At 50.4% G+C, this 15,889-nt stretch overlaps 1 protein-coding gene across 7 annotated transcripts in view; it reads right to left on the bottom strand.

Annotated features, from left to right (window-relative positions):
- The window catches only part of FOXN3 (forkhead box N3), a 380,637-nt gene that overhangs the window by 200,202 nt on the left and 164,546 nt on the right, over positions 1 to 15,889 (bottom strand). For 6 of the 7 annotated variants that reach the window (XM_081830069.1, XM_081830068.1, XM_081830074.1 and 3 more), the window contains one exon: positions 6,811 to 7,367. In XM_081830069.1, the coding sequence (XP_081686195.1) occupies positions 6,811 to 7,353 (543 nt within the window). In that variant the 5' untranslated portion in view covers positions 7,354 to 7,367. Of the gene's footprint in view, positions 1 to 6,810; positions 7,368 to 10,853; positions 11,034 to 15,889 lie in introns of those variants that run through there. The other variant, XM_081830072.1, reaches the window with a different exon arrangement.

The following is a 15,889-nucleotide window of genomic DNA, read 5'->3' as shown; positions in this document are numbered from 1 at the left end:
CCCGCATCGGGCTCCCTGCTCGGCAGGGAGTCTGCTTCTCCCTCTGACCCTCCCCCGTCTCATGCTCTCTCTCTCTATCTCATTCTCTCTCTCAAATAAATAAATAAAATCTTTAAAAAAATAAAATAAAATAAGACCTGCCATCATCTTGCCAAAACTTCAGAGCATTAAGATGACCAAGGGCTCCATGAGAGAGTATGGATTAATCCAAACAACCCATCACTGTTTGTGAAAGAAGCAAAACCCATGACTTTCAAATAGGAGGTCAGTGTGCCAACTTCCCATATTATTTACTGCAGAGAATTATCCTGCAGCTAAAGTGATTTCAAAGGGAAATCCCAAAGCCACTTCAGCTCACCGGGGGAGGTTCTGAGAGCAGTTTCTTGCTGCTTGGCTATCCAGGCAGTACATGAGTGAAGCAGCATCCCACAGACCTACCAGGTACCACGAAGCCCTACCAAAGAAAACGCGACATTTTTTGAACCGTTCATGGAGAGAGCTACTGGACACCAATGGGGCCCTCGAGTCCAGAAGAACCAAGCTTTCTAGAAGACTTGTAGGGATCCTTAGCGAGGTCAATAATAGGAGTCACTGTGGAAGGACTTGAAAAAGCAGTGTATCTTTGAAACAGAAGGGCCAGAAAAGAATGATGTGAGAAATAGGAAACAGATAAGCAAAAGGAGGAGACTGGGCGGAAAGAAGGACTTCTGCTGGTAAGTTCCAGGAGCTAGGAGGAAAGTCTTGGGGGGGGGGGGGGCGGCTCATTGGACCACAGGCCACACATTCAACTTTGTATCCTTTCAGCACTGGATGTCATTGAGCAGAGTAGGAACAGACCATAATGGATATTTTAAAAAGTCTTTTAAATGAATGAATGAATGAGCAGACAATGAAGAGCAGGCAAGATTGGGACAACAAAAATGCCCCCCCCCACCCCCGCCACAAAGGCATCTAATACCTCGAAGAATCGGGAAGAAGCAGAGTTGGTTGGATCGGTGGGAGAGCATGGCTAAGGGCAGCACAGGCTGCCTGAAATTACTGGATGCTGGTATGAAGGGCTCCCTATTCCAGGGCCTACAGCATGGGTTACTTTAGGCCCCTCGGAGACCCTGGAAAAGTCTCAACCTTCTGAGGTAACAAAGTCTACATTTAGCACAGACAGGAGAAAGCGGTATGCTAGGCAGTGTGCACTGGAGAGCAAGAGGCAGCCCATACCCAGGGATGAGCAGGATCCTCACCTGCCCCAGAGGCCTCAGAAGAAACTTAGACACCTCGTCACATTTTCCGCATGCCCCACCACCCAACGTTACCCTGATTTTTAGGACCTTCCCCATCAAAACCAGACTGCACAGTCCTTCAAAGAGCGTTCCTCATCCAAAATAAAAAAGTCATCTCTTCTTCCTAAAATGACCATCGATGAAATGGGTACACTGACTAGCATCACGGGAAAGGGAAATGCTCTTGACTCGGTGTTGACACCACCAAGAGGGGAGAATTAGAGGCAACTGTGCATATGGGGGTGTCCTGCCACGTAAGCGATGCCAGCTCATTTTCCAAACTGCCTCTGAAAAAGAATCTCATCCACCAGGATGGAGAAGCAAAACATCAAGGGGGCTGGGAATTGGGAGGGAGAGCTTGTATAAACAGTGTCTAGGCAGAGGAGAAGGGACTCTGAACTTGGGCCGGATCAGTGGAGGGGGCCTGGGATGGATCCTGGAAGCAGGAAGCCGAGAGGGCAGTGGTAGGCTCCGTGCAGAAGCCACATCTCTCCATTTGCTGACAAAGACAGAATCTGGCCCCATCTCAACAGCACAAAAAGATTCTCTATATTTTACCTTTCTCTATCCTGCACCCCCAGAGTAAATTCTGGGTTTACTGGTGTTATTTTAGTTCCCTGTAACGCATTTTCATAGAATATCTTGAGGAAGAACGTAGAGATCATCTACAATAGCCTGTCTATTGAGGTGTAATCAAGCACCGGGGTTAATTTAAGCATAAGGCCCTTCAAAACTGGAGGGAGTGAGGGTGAATTCCTATTCTGCTACTTACCAGTTTTGTGACCTCCAGCGAGCTCCTTAACCATTCTGAGCTTAACTCATCACCTATTTTAGAAGGAAAACAGGACCTACCTCACAGGATTGTAGTGAGGAAGTGGGATATTGCATATGGAATGTTCAAAGAAGAGGTTTCCATATTATGTCCGCTACTGTTACTACAAAATACAGGCTGCTCTTCACTTTTCCTGAGTCAGAAGTTCCATTAAAAAATCTAAAAATCGAACGAATAAAATCTTGGGATCCTCCAGGAAAATGCAACATGCATAGTCACGGGGCTTGCAGTCAATAATTTCAGGCTGTCTACAGAGCCTCTGATATTTCAGGCTGTCTACAGAGGCTCTGATATCCAAAGACCCCCAATTAAGAAACCCAGCAATTACAAATTCCTGCTTCTCTATGAGGACCAGCATCAAAACTAGAACCAGGTATCCTGGTTTCTAATTCACTCCTCTTTCAACCAAGACAAGTTGCCCATATTAATAAGCTAAAACTGTATTTAAAGCACTCAGCCCTGGGGGCACCTGGCTGGCTCAGTCAGAAGAGCGTGCAACTCTCCATCTCGGGGTCGTGGGTTCGAGCCCCATGTTGCACACAGAGAATACTAAAAGAATAAAAATAAAAAATAAAACACTCAGCCCTGGATATAATAAACATACTTTTGGACAGTGTTTCCTTGATAAACCTTCTTGCAACAACAACGTTTTTTGTTAAATTGGTCAGAAGTAAAGAAAAAGCACAGAAATAGAAACACACATACCTGAACCATTATAATCCAGTCTATAAAAGGGAACTGCACTTTACTTCTCCTTTACAAGTACTCAGAGAGGTTAGCACATGCTCATCTCATAGTCTTAACTGAGATTGTATTTAGGGGGTATAAAACTTATTCTCAGACTATGAAACTCTACTGTGATGGATTCAGGCAAAAGTCCATCCACAGAGGAATCCCTAAGATGAGAAACCGGTGGGGAACTTTGCAGAGGTTGGGTAGCAGCCGATCCCACGTGAACCGACAGCTCACGCTCAGCATCCCCAAGAGGGGCCAACCAGCCTTCCCGACGTGAGAACACAGAAGAACTGTCTATAAAGCATTCTTGGGGGGAAACAAAAAATCAGAACGGTTTTTTGATCCAGCCTTACTTCCATTTCATTGAAAATACAAGGGGATAGAAGAACATGATAAATGAAATCCAAATGGAGCCGACAGAACATGGGGCACTCCACAGCACAAGAGCTGGGTCTCTGACAAGGAAGGGCATCAGAAAGGGGGGTGGGGGGCATAGGGTTGCTATTCATGAAAACAGCCAACTGCATGGCATAAACCACGTTTGGATCCTAATTCAATCAAATATTCTATAAATCCTCAGAGATCTCTGAATATGGATCTGGTATTAGGTGATACCAAGGAAGTGTTCACTTTGTTCAGGGTGACAGTGGAATTGAGGTGATGTAAAAACTGGAGATTTTTCTTATGCACACGGAAAGCAAAAATGACATGAGATCTAGGATCTGCCTCAAAAGACTGAAGTCACAAACCCTTGTTAATTATTGGAGCTGGGTGTGGGCAACGGGGGTGATAAGGATTCGCCACACTACTCTCTCTCCATGTGTTTGAAATTCTCCAGGATTACAAAATAAAAATAAAACTCTATCTTTCACAGTCCTTTTTAAGTCCTTACGTATCTAAGTCTTATAAGAGATAAAACCTTAAAAGAGAGAAAACGGAAGCAAAACTGTCCATTCTCCCCGACTTACTCATTCATGACATGTTCCCGATGAAATCTCAGCTTTGGAAAGAACCCAAGAGGGCATCTAGTTCACGGATTCTCAAATCTGGCTGCAAGTCAGAAACACCCAAGGAGCTTATCAGAACCACCAATTGTCCCCAATCCACCTCAAACCGAATGAATGAGAATCTCCAGGGCGGAGCCACGAAATGCTCACGGCTTTGAGGTGCCCGGGTCCTGCTGGTGCAATCTTGTAAGATCCCTCTCCCACATCCCAGGCAGGCAGGTGTCCAGCAGGGGACGTGTTCCAAGCCCACAGGGACAAGGACCACACCGGATTCTGCAATCTCAGTTATGTCAAGTTTAAAACTGTGTTCCACACTTTTTTAGAAGAAAAAAATGTGACTACAACGTGCAAGCCTTCCATTCTCCCCCTTCAACGAACACATATTTCTCACCAACATTCGGCTGCACTTGGTCACTGGGTTGTGGCCCAACCTCGGTGTGGGAGCTACCACCAAGTAAAATCCCCGGGGAAAAAAAACAAGTTTACCCATGCAGCCAAAGGGGCTTTCACTGGGCCAAGTGTCAGGGAGAATGCCTCCCCCTTTACTCAGCCAGCCAGAGGAGAAACCCCAAATGGAGGGGCCGGGGCCAGTGCCCTGGAAGGACCTGGGAGTAACCCAAGAAAGGAGGACAAAAGGGGGAAAACTCACACTCTGGGCTCTGTTCTCACAAAATCACAAACGATGGGAACAAACTCCCGCTACAACACCGACTGGCATTCGATCAGAAACATGTCAATACAGGTCGGCCTGGCCAGGAAGCCAGGACTCCATGTTTCGTAAGATTAACAATCTCAGATCCTCAAAGCCATTCATTCCCTTTGGTATCGGTGTTTGTGCAGAATGACAACCGTCACCCGGAACACCTGACTCCCAGAGTGCGGGCGGGGGGTGCGCACAGGGGAGATGGCACTCCTGCCCACGTGCCTTAACACACACGCCCTGCCCAACACACCTGTCACTCGGGGGGTGATGAACATGCCTCCAAAACTCTCTGCCCACTTTGGAGTTGCTCTCCTTGAACATTTTTTTTTTAAACAATTTATTTATTCATTTGAGACACAGAGAGAGAGAGAGAGAGAGAGAGCATGAGCAGGGGGAGGGGCTGAGGGAGAGGGAGAAGCGGACTCCCCGCTGAGCCAGGAGCCGGAGGTGGGGCTCGATCCCAGAACCCTGGGATCATGACCTGAGCCGAAGGCAGACGCTCCACTGACTGAGCCCCCCCGGCGCCCCACACTGAACATTTCTGAGTGAGCGTGAGCTCCGGCGTCGTGGCAAACCCAGAGCCAGGCAGGCAGTACCGCACAGGACAGGGTCACGCCCAGCTGAAAGCGCTGTTCGTTGCTTTCTCGGGGACATGCGGCTTTGGGGGACCTGGACAGCATTTTCTTCACTATCTTCTAATCCTCAAGTTGCTTTCTAAGATTTTCCCCTCCTAACCACAAAGACCCACCTATACAGAAACTTTTAACAGCACAGCCTTGGTTCTTCAGAGGGGCGCAGCGAATTCTCTTTAAGTTCAAAGAAAGATGGTAGAGCAGTCAACGGAGCCAAGTCCAGAGGTCGGTCTCCTCGTGCCCCTTCAGCGAGGTGGAGGGGAGGAAGGAGAGCGGGGGACACCCGGGGACAGCAACAGCGCCCCACCTCTGTCACGGTTAGGTAAAAATAAGGACGTGGGGACTATTCGCATTTGCACACTGGACCTAGGCATCGCCTGCCCCAGCGGGCAGAGGCAAAGATCCTGAGTGTCCGCGTCTCTCCCGGTGTTCCCAGGCAACCCCCCTCCTCAAACCCTGCACGCCCACTCCCCACGCTGAACATAAACTCGAGGGGAATACCATTTGCAGACAAACGTGTCCAGTTGCAGCAAGGAAAACTATGGCGTCGCCACTTCCGGATTCATATTCTTCCCTGCCCAAGACGAGCAGAGTTCCCTCAGGCTCAAGATTGTACTGGAAACAGGACTGTGTTTCTGAACAGAAAGGCCCCAACACAGCAGAGTCAGCGCCCCACACTCGAACTTCAAAAAGGGGCAAAAGCAGACTGCCGGCTACACATCGCAATGTGACTACCCCGAAAAACCAGGCTGCAAAATACAGTAATAATGTGAAAACTCTGTGGAGAGAACGTTTCCCAGCTTACGTTTTAACTGCGGCTACGTGACTTCTCGGAACTCCGAAGTCAGACCACAGCTTTGCGTTCCAGCCCTACTGGTCAATCCTCTTTCTACGGCTCCTATAATGATATTATACAAACTATCTCACTTCAGCAGGCCAGGAAACCTGGACTAAGGCTTTACAGTCAAAATTCAATCTTTTGGAAGCCCATCTCTAAGGGGAACCTCACCCTGATTTTTCATAGTCTGGGTGTTTCGAAGTTACCACTTACGTGTACCCCTGATTTTATGAGTCACCTCGACAATCCATGTCTTTGTCTGGTCTTGGAGTGTACTGTTCGGTCACCTCCCAATGTCCATTACTGTCCAATTTATTCCAGAATACTGGAGAGGTTGCCTCTCTCCAAGTTAATACTTAGAAAGAAAAGAAATGCCATTTTTCTCTTGTCCCAGGTGGCAGTTTTCCTCAAATGTATATACACATACCTCATGGTTAATGGCTGTCCTTGGAATACGGACCTGTGTTTGTACTATAAACCCAAAGTGACCCATCCACATTGAGGGATGATCCTAAGAACCAATCAAGTGCACAAACCACTGTTTTGTGATCATGCTCGGATACCACAGTGGGAAACTCTCAATCCGGCACGAACACCAAAAACGCTCTCCAAAGAAAATGGTTAAGGGAAAGGAAGTTCTTTGCAACCAAATGAATGAAATAAAATTACTCATTTATAACTGCTACTTCGGTGTGGTGAACATACATCCCTCACGCTTTTTTTTTATGGGGAGAAATGACACATTTTAAAAAAGAAAAACGTGAGTTCCAGACCCAGAGGGCTTACCTGACTCCTCTCCTTGTCCACTTTCTTAAAACACTTATTCAAAGACAAATTATGTCTCACTGAGTTTTTCCACCCGGTAGGTGCGTTTGCAAAATACGGAAAATGTTCCAAGATCCAGTTGTAGATATCCTTTACTGGCAGGCGCTTGGTTGGAGAGTCCTCGATGGCCATAAATATGAGGCAGCTAAAGGAGTAGGGGGGTTTGCAGTTGGGGTTCTGCCTGGCATCGTAGGGCATGTCAGAGTGGGCAGGGGATGGAGGGGTGTCATCGTCCAGGTCCTGGACAGGGCTGACACTCCTGAGGACCGACTCCCCGAAGCTCTTCAGCAAGTTCTTGCTCTCGTGAAGCCAGTTCAGATTGGTCAGCTCTTCATCTTCCATGGCCCCCTCTTCTAATCGGATGTCAGGCAAAGAGAAGTCAAGGTCATCGTCCTCCTGCAGGGCCTTGGAGAAACCACTGTCCCGGTAACACTGACTCAGCCCACTGGAGACACTAATTCCTGAGCTTTCTGGCTTCTTACTCGGAGGCATGACTGGACCCATTTATGTGAAGGCTCCTGGTAAACACATTACAAAGAAAAGATGAGTTGGGGAACCCCAAAACAGAGAGGCAGCCATGCCCTCCGAATTCTTTTCAGAATTCTTTCCACCCCTGCCGCCTCTATGGACCCCCCGGCCCCACGGGAACACCATCTCACGGCTCCCACGCTGGGTAACACAGACCCACCACTCTACCACACAGAGATGCACTACTGAGTAAAAGCAGTCCACCGTGCAAGCAGCCTGGCGACTTGGTCACCTCTTCAATACACTGAGACTGGAGCTATTTACAGTACCTTTAATATGCATACGCATCATGAAAAGAATGGGAAATCTACAAAGCGTTCTTCCCAGATTTACATGACCGTTCTATTATCACCGTGCCCCACTGTCAGTTATTTCTTGGTGCCTCGATTTCTTCTCAAAATATGAACGTATACACAGGTAAAATTCTTTCAAGCCTCACGACAAACACTACAAAGTAAACGCAATGTACCACTTCTGTCACTTGGGGTTATAGTCCTCATAGTTTATCCTACCCTCCCCACCGCCGACAAAAATACCTGGAAGTTTAAGGCCAGGTGTTTCAGATTAAGCTTAGCTGTCTCCACATGAAAACCATGACAATTGCCCCAGAATTAACACTCTGACCACAGCGTGCATTGATTGGTAGTGTTTCATATTTGACTGTATCTTTCCTCCACAAGCAATGGCCCCAAACTCTGCAACTTTAATCACAGCTGGCAAGTCTAAAGAGTGGTAAACAAGGAAGTCTGTGGGTTGGAACTGGAGGAAAAAGTACATTCAATTACTGGGACACTACACCCCAAATGAAAAAGCGAGTAACTTTGGGCACCACACAAATCAATGGGAATGTGAAGACGAGCCATTAACTGAAATTAGAATTGGTGAAAAAAGCCAGAAGAGCAACTGGCAGCTTCCAGACTGGAAGGCAAATGCAACAAAAATTGCTACAGAATTCTATTCTGCACCCCCCCCATGCCACCCCCATTTTTATCAATGACCTAGAACAGGGAGTACAACTTCTGATGAGAAAAGAAAATGAGGACGTGGCAAGTCCACAAACAGAATGACCCCGATAGATACAAAGCATATTCAACCCTCGAGTACTCAATGTAAGATAGAAAGAACAGTAAAGATAATGAAAGAGGTCTCCCACTGTCCGCTTGTAGCGCTCACACAATGTGCTTGGTTTAAGAAGCATGTCTATTTTATTTTTTCCCCCTGAGTAAGAAGATCAAGCCATCTATCTAGAAAAAAAGAATGAACACAAAAGCAGACATGATCATTCTAAGGCTCCAATGCCCATTGACAGTGTGCTGAAAGTAACTGCCACTTCAGCTGGGGAAGCTCTTGAATGGGATTCTTGAAAGCATAATGTGAGGCACCCAACGGCCAGCCCAGGGTGCCTGAAAACTGCAACACCCTCTCCCTCTATCACAAGGTAGACAGACAGAACCTGCTGGCAGAAGGCGGGAGAAAGCTCTGCGGAGCTGCTGAGAGATGCCCAGCTCCAAGGAGCGAAAACTTCCAGTTTCAGCCACAGGGACTATTTCTTAATGTCAAACAAGGAACCTAACCTGAGTAGTACAGGACACAATTTAAAGAATAAGCCAGTATCTTTAGGTCTGGGGCTATGACAGAGACCAACTTGATAACGTTTTTACCTTCTTTATGAACAAATCAAAGCTAGGCTCGTCTCTCTCCGAGTTTCCCCAGATCCCATCACAAAACCCTAGGTTTCTGACAACCAGGAATATCCACACAGTAGCGTACAAAGCAGAACATATACTCCAGCCACTGAAGTCAACTTCAGCTCCAGATGAAAGTTTTATGTCTCCTGAGCTTCCAAACAGGAAAATTATATCATGGCTGACAGTAAAGTAATTTAATTGCACTGTTGCTATGACAACATGCTGCTCTTTCTTTTCAATTTGCTTATTTGTCAGTAGCTTCCCAAAGGAACTAACACACTATACTCCATGTTTTCTTTTGTTTTAAACAAACATTGCCAGCAGTAGGGTTTTATTAGAAAAAAATGGCACTGTCGAGAAAAGAGGGTGACAGGGGTCCGCTACCCTTGAATCATGTCTGCTTTGTGTTTGTCCCCCCATGCTCTCCAACTGCTAACTGCAGCCCTATAAATCCAGCATTTTCATAGCAACGGTATCAAGAGCTGCTGATCACTACAGTTCCATTTTAAAAAAAACAGTTCCCAGAAACCACAGCTGAGGAGTTTTCCATTATTATACTCTAACTACATAATTTGCCAAATCTTTTTTTCCTCCTATTTCAGAGGGGAAAAAAAGAGAGAGCGAGCGAGCGAGAATCCGGATCATGTGAGTCTGCAGTTAAGCAAACATTTTTAATCTGCTGCCAATAAGGTTGCTCCACCAGATACGCAAATAGTTATTCACTAGTGACCTCCTTACAACTTTTCGGTTTGCTATTGGTTACATTGCACACACACAAACACACACCCTCTTTTTGTTTTTATATGACTTGCTGTGTTTTGTTATCTTATTTGCTTTTCAACGGAGAAAATGCAGCAGGAAAGCGAGTTTCTTGCCCACTATCAGAAGGTTTCCAAATAACTGACACATTACTGACCCAGCTTCGAACAGATGTTCGAAGTGAACTTTAAAAAGTTAAGAAATCCTCTCCAAGCCGAGCAGGGCAGCCGCGAGTTTGGAGGGGCCGGGCAACCCCCCTTCGCGCGCGCGCGCGCACGCACGCGCTCCACTCCCGTCTACTGTACTTGTCAAAAACATTTCAAGGGGACCTGCGGGAGCGGCGATTGGCTGCGTCCCGCGTCAATCAGCAGCGTTGCCAGGCAACGAGGAAACTGCTCTGCTCCCCGTATACTGGGCAATTGGGAGCTCGCATACCTTCACTGCCGGTCAGATGTCATAAACCTTTTATTGGCCGCACCGCGGCGAGCCTTAAAAACACATCAATAAAAGCCCGCCGTCCCCCCAACTTCTCCAGGGTCCAAGGAGGGTTTCCTAGAGAGCCGGGGTGAGGAGGGGTCGGGCCTCGGGGGGTCTCGGCAGACGCTCACTGCCGGTGCCAAGCCTGCACAGTTTGGGGGGAGGGGGCATCTTTGTTAGGAGCCTGTTTCTCATCTTGGGGTCTCCCCTAGATCGGCACCCCCTCCCCCGGCCCGGAACGGCGGGGATCCTGTCCTCCGCGGACAATACCAACTCTGCTCCTTTCGGGCTTCTTTCGGAAATCGAGGCACCGGGAAACAGCCCGCACGTCGGGGCAGGAAACTCTTCGGACCGGGCAACTTCCCCGCTCGGGGGCTGCCGTCTCCCCGCCCGGCCGGGCCCCCCACCCCAAGCCCTCCCCCCAAGGAACTGCGGAGTCCCTCGTCTGCCGAGAGCGGTGAGGTCGCCTCCAGGACGGCCTCGGACGAGCGCCCCCGCCCCGAGTCACCCCAACCCCACCGGGGCGCCGGCGGGAGCGGGGAGCAAACTCACCTGGCCGGAGCGGGGCGCGGAGGCGCGGGGGCGCCGCAGCCCTTCAGCGGGAGCCGACAAAGTTTCGCGGGCGCCCAGCGGGCATCGCTTGGTGGCCCGGCTAAGGACGCGCGGGCGCGGCGCGGCGAGCCCGGGGCGGCGGGCGGCGGGGGGCGGCCGCGGGCGCGGGCGGCAGGGGCGCGGGGGTCGCGGCGCGGCATGGGACCTGCGGCGTCCGCCGGGCGCGCCGCGCGTCCTCCCGCCGGCCCCGCCGCTCTCCCCGCCCCGTCCCGCCTCCCGCTCGCCTCCGCCGCGGCGCGTCGGGCCGGGGCGCGCCGAGCGGCGAGAAATTGTTTCCACTGCAAACAAAAAAAGGCGACACATGACCAGGCAGGAGGAGGGGAAGCGCGGGGAGGGAGGGGCGCGGAGGGGAGGGACGGAGCGGAGGGGGCGGAGGGAGCCGGAGAGAGGGAAAACGTGGGCCGGGTCGCCGGCGGCCCGGGGTGCGGACCCGCCGGGGCGGCCCCAGCCCGCGCGCCCCCCTCGCCGCGATCGACCCCGCGCGCCGTGCCCGGGCGCTCCCCGGGGGGATGGGGGGGGCGCAGCCGGGGCCCAGGCCGGCCTGGGCCGCGGTTCTCGCCTCCAGCCGCGGGGTGGGGGTGACCGGCGCGGGCCCTGGCGACCCGGGGCGGCCGCGACCTGGGCGGCGGGGCTGGCTGGCTGGCGGGCGGTGCGCGGCCTGCCCCTTCCCCAGGCTCCGGCCACGCGGGCGGGCCGGCGCTGTGCCGCTGGCAACGTGTCGCCGGAACGCTCCTACCCCATCCGCATGCCTTACAAGGCTCGAAAGTAAAAATAAAAAGAATTGCGATGCGGGCGAGGCTTGCGAGGGGGAGAAGAGATTCCACTTCTCCCCAACTACGGCGTCCTGGCGGGGCTCCCAGGGCAGTCCCCAGCCCTCCTCCTGCGCCCACCCCGAGCCCGGGGAGGAAAGGCACAAAGGCACCGCAGCCTCCCGCCCCGCTGGCCGCTCCCCCTGTCGTCTGCCGGCGCGTGCCTGCGGAGGGACGGAGGGTGGCCATTACAGACAACCGAGCGAGAGGCCCGTCGTAGAGGCCACGCCGGTAGGGCCTCTCCAGGGGGAAGGCTCAGCGCCGCGACCGACTTAGAAGCCTTGAGCGAAAACCGGCCTTATCGCCTTCACATTTTGAGTTCTCAAGAACCCGACAGACAATTCGCAGGGCCACCCAGCGACCGGTGGCGGAGCCACCACTCCAAGTCTTTAGGCTCCTCCAAAGAAGGGCCACCCACTGCTAAAGCCACACCAACCAGCTGCCTTTGGAGAGGACGAAAGGAGAGTCCCACAGGACACCCTGGTGGTGACACAAATAAAAATATGATTGCACACCACTCGCACGTAGCCAAATCAGTAGGTTCCTCCACAGAAGAGAAGCCCAGGTGACAACTCCCATCACCCCCACCTGAACCCACCTGAGCCAGTGGACCGGCCATTTTGAGCTGTTTTTGAAAACTGCACAAAAACCTGTGAGAAGGCCCAGAGTGATCGCCCTCAGACAGCCCTCTAGTTCGCAGTACCTTTTAACCTAGCCAAAAGGGGAGAAAAATCCCACAGAGCTTCTGAAAAAAAATTTTTTTTTCCAAAAAATAAAGAAACCCCAATCGATCTGGGAGTCATTCCTTTTAACAAAGCTTCAAAGCGGTAGGTGGCAAGTCTTCAGCAAGAACACTCAGCACAGGCCTTATTACTTGCCGGTGGTATGGCAGATCCCACCCAGAAGATGTCTCCAAGGTGGAGGCCCAGGGGCGGGTGGAGGTCATCCAGCCCCACCCCCTTTTAATTACGAGCACTTGATGTGACCTACCCAAACTCACTAAGCAAAAGGTGTAAGCTGAGAGAGACAGCTCTGAAGCCTCATGCCAGAGATTCTAAGAATCAGAAATGGTGACAAAGGGGTGACTGGACATCAGTCAAGCGTAGGTGGCACCCTCCTTCCGCATATCCGTTGAGGGGGCTGAATCTCCCATCAAAGGAACCAAGGCCAGAGACCTCTGTCCAAGCCCCTTTGCCCACTCGGAGAAGAAGAAATACTCCCCTGCTGTCCTCCCTTTCCATCACCAGCTCCCAACCCTCCCCATGGCCAACCATACTCATGCCATAGCTAGAAATCTCTTTACAGTAAGAGAAGCGGCATGTTAATTTTCACTTCGGTCCTTTCTTTGTCCTCAGAGTTCAAGCACACAGAATATGTCATTCTTAAAATTCTCCGTGCGAGCTGTTCAGCCTCCAGTGTCTGAAAACCAACCATGTAGGTGAACAACACCTTTAAAAAACAGGCAAGCCTTGGGCCAGGAGAAGCCCTAAGTAGAGGGTGGAGTATGGTGAGGTAAGCGGTCTTTTATTAGCCTGCCTCTCTTTCCTTCTGCGTGTTTCGGTTTCTTCCCTTCTCAAACATACAGACCTTCCTCTATTTACGACGGGGTTACATCCCAGTAAACCCATCATCCTAAGTTGAAAATATCTGTGAGTCAAAAATGCATTTCCTACACGCAACCCACCGCCCATCCCAGCTCAGCCTGGCTAACCTTGACCGTGCACAGAACACTAACCTCAGCCTACAATTGGGCAGAGTCACCGAACACACGTGTTGAATATCTCAGGAAAAGATCCAAATTCCGAATCTGAAGTCCACTGTCTACCGAATGTGTATCGCTTTTCACATGGTCATAAAGTCAAAAAATCCTATGTCGAGCTATACTGCGTCAGGGACCATCTGCATTCCTTAATTCCTCTCTCCCACTTGTCGTGGGAGATGCGGCAAGGGATGTCAGCCTGAGGAGGAAGTGGCGGGCCAGCCCTGCCTGATGCGGAAAGCGGGGGACACACATCTGCCTATCTGTCGGTCTCAAGTGGGGGGTCCACATATTTGTTGAAAGCCAAAGCAAGGCTTGGTGTGGCCCCTTTCTACCTTATAAGCCCATAGAGCCCCAGCTCTGAAAGATGCTCCCTCACAAAAGGCTGCAGGGGCCAGAGTCTTTGGAACACCACCATGTTGAATATCCTTCCTGAACTTTCAAAAGTTCCCTTGTCCCTGAGAAGTCTCCAAAAAACAAGTGGAACTGTTTAAACTATTGTTCCACAAACACGTTCAACAGCAGAATCCTACGTGTGCCCTGGAGCTGTGTGCAGAGGAGTGCCTCTCCCCTTGATGATGTCTTCCTTCTCCAACATGCTTCGCTGCCCTGCACCATGGAAGCCTCTCTCCCCATCCCTCGTTCTTTGGCCAAGAGGATTATCTATGGAATAGTTCAACGTGGAGCCTTCCAGCCCCCCTGATGCAGTAACACCTGGAGAGATGAGCAGTGAGAGGCCACTGCAGGTGGAAGGCCTGGGGACCTTCGTGTATGAGGAGGAAGCTGAGGCAGGCCTGCAAAGATGGTCTCCTGGATCCTGCAAGCTGACTGCAGTGAAGAGGACTCGAGCGGGAACCCAGGTCAGCCAGGGGCAGCCACACTGCGGGCTTCTCAGAACTGGGGCGTCATGAGGCACTTCTCTCTCCCCTTCCCTCTGAGACCACACTGTCTTTCCGACTTCCCTCTACATACCTGTTCCACTCTCCTCCCTGTCGGGCGCTCTCTCCTCACTTACGACCCCATATGGCTGCCGGCATCAAGGCCAAACTTTTTGACTTTCAGCACCCACCACCTTCAGACTGCCTCTGTCTTCCACGCCATGGCCTGTATTCTCAGGGCAATAACCTGATTGGCTTAGCCTGACTTAGGTGACTGTTCCTTTCTGCCCACCCCCTCCGGTCAGCTGAGGCTAGGGGCATGATGCAACCATCAGGCACACCAGGACTGGGAATGCCTTCAGAAGGAGGGTATCTAATAAAGATGGGTTAGTGTCTGACCTGTGCTACAGACCTGAGCTTTTCTATTAGGGATACCCAGGAAGCCAAACCTAATGGATCAGAATCTTCTAGGATGGGTCCCAGGCATGTATATTTTCAGAAGGTGCAAGAGCAGGAGTTACTGTTCCAGGGAGGAGAAATGAATGGCACCTGCGGATTTATCAGATATGACTTGATCATATTAGAAGATGCATTCGTTCCTTGAGCAAGTATTTACTGAGTACCTACCAAGTACACCGTATTGTGTTAGGTGCCCGAGATAAACAGGTTTTGTTCCTTATTGACCATGCCTGTTGGTGGAAAAGAGGGGAAACATAATATGACCAAACTCTTTAAATGCTAAGGTGAGCAGTTTATATGCACTAATTCAAAGGGCAAGAGGAACTCATTGAGTATTTTTGAGTGCGGAAGTTATACTATCAGAAATACACTTTAAAAGAATGGCTTAGGGGCGCCTGGGTGGCTCAGTTGGTTAAGCAACTGCCTTCGGCTCAGGTCATGATCCTGGAGTCCCGGGATCGAGTCCCACGTCGGGCTCCCTGCTCAGCAGGGAGTCTGCCTCTCTCTCTGACCCTCCCCCCTCTCATGTGCTCTCTCTCTCTCATTCTCTCTCTCAAATAAATAAATAAAATCTTTAAAAAAAAAAAAAAAAAGAATGGCTTGGGACTAGTAGACAAGTAAGTCCCAGAGACCTAATACACAGTACAGTGATTATCAACAAGAAAACTGTATTATAAACATTTAAACGAAGTAACTAGATTTTAATTGTTCTCAACACTAGAAGAAATGATAGTAATGTGACACCACAGAAGTGTTAGCTAATGTGACAGTGGCAATCACATTGTAATATCAAATATATATGTTGTATACCTTAAACTCACACACATTATATGTCAAATATATCTCAGTTTTTTAAAAAAGAAGAAGGATTGTGGAGGCGCCCGGGCAGCTCAGTCAGTGAAGCATCTGACTCTCGGTTTCAGCTCAGGTCGTGATCTCAGGGTGGTGAGATCGAGCCCTGCATGGGGCTCTGCGCTGAGCATGGAGTCTGCTTCAGAGTCCCTCCTTCTGCCCGCCCCCCCACCATCCCCACTCATGCTGTCTCTCCCTCTGAAATAAAGAAATAATTAA

Source organism: Leptonychotes weddellii, chromosome 9 (assembly GCF_054177405.1).
Source record: "Leptonychotes weddellii isolate Sample4059 chromosome 9, ASM5417740v2, whole genome shotgun sequence".
Lineage (NCBI taxonomy): Eukaryota > Metazoa > Chordata > Mammalia > Carnivora > Phocidae > Leptonychotes > Leptonychotes weddellii.
Note: the sequence above shows the minus strand (reverse complement) of the source record. Positions and strands in the feature narration are given on the sequence as shown.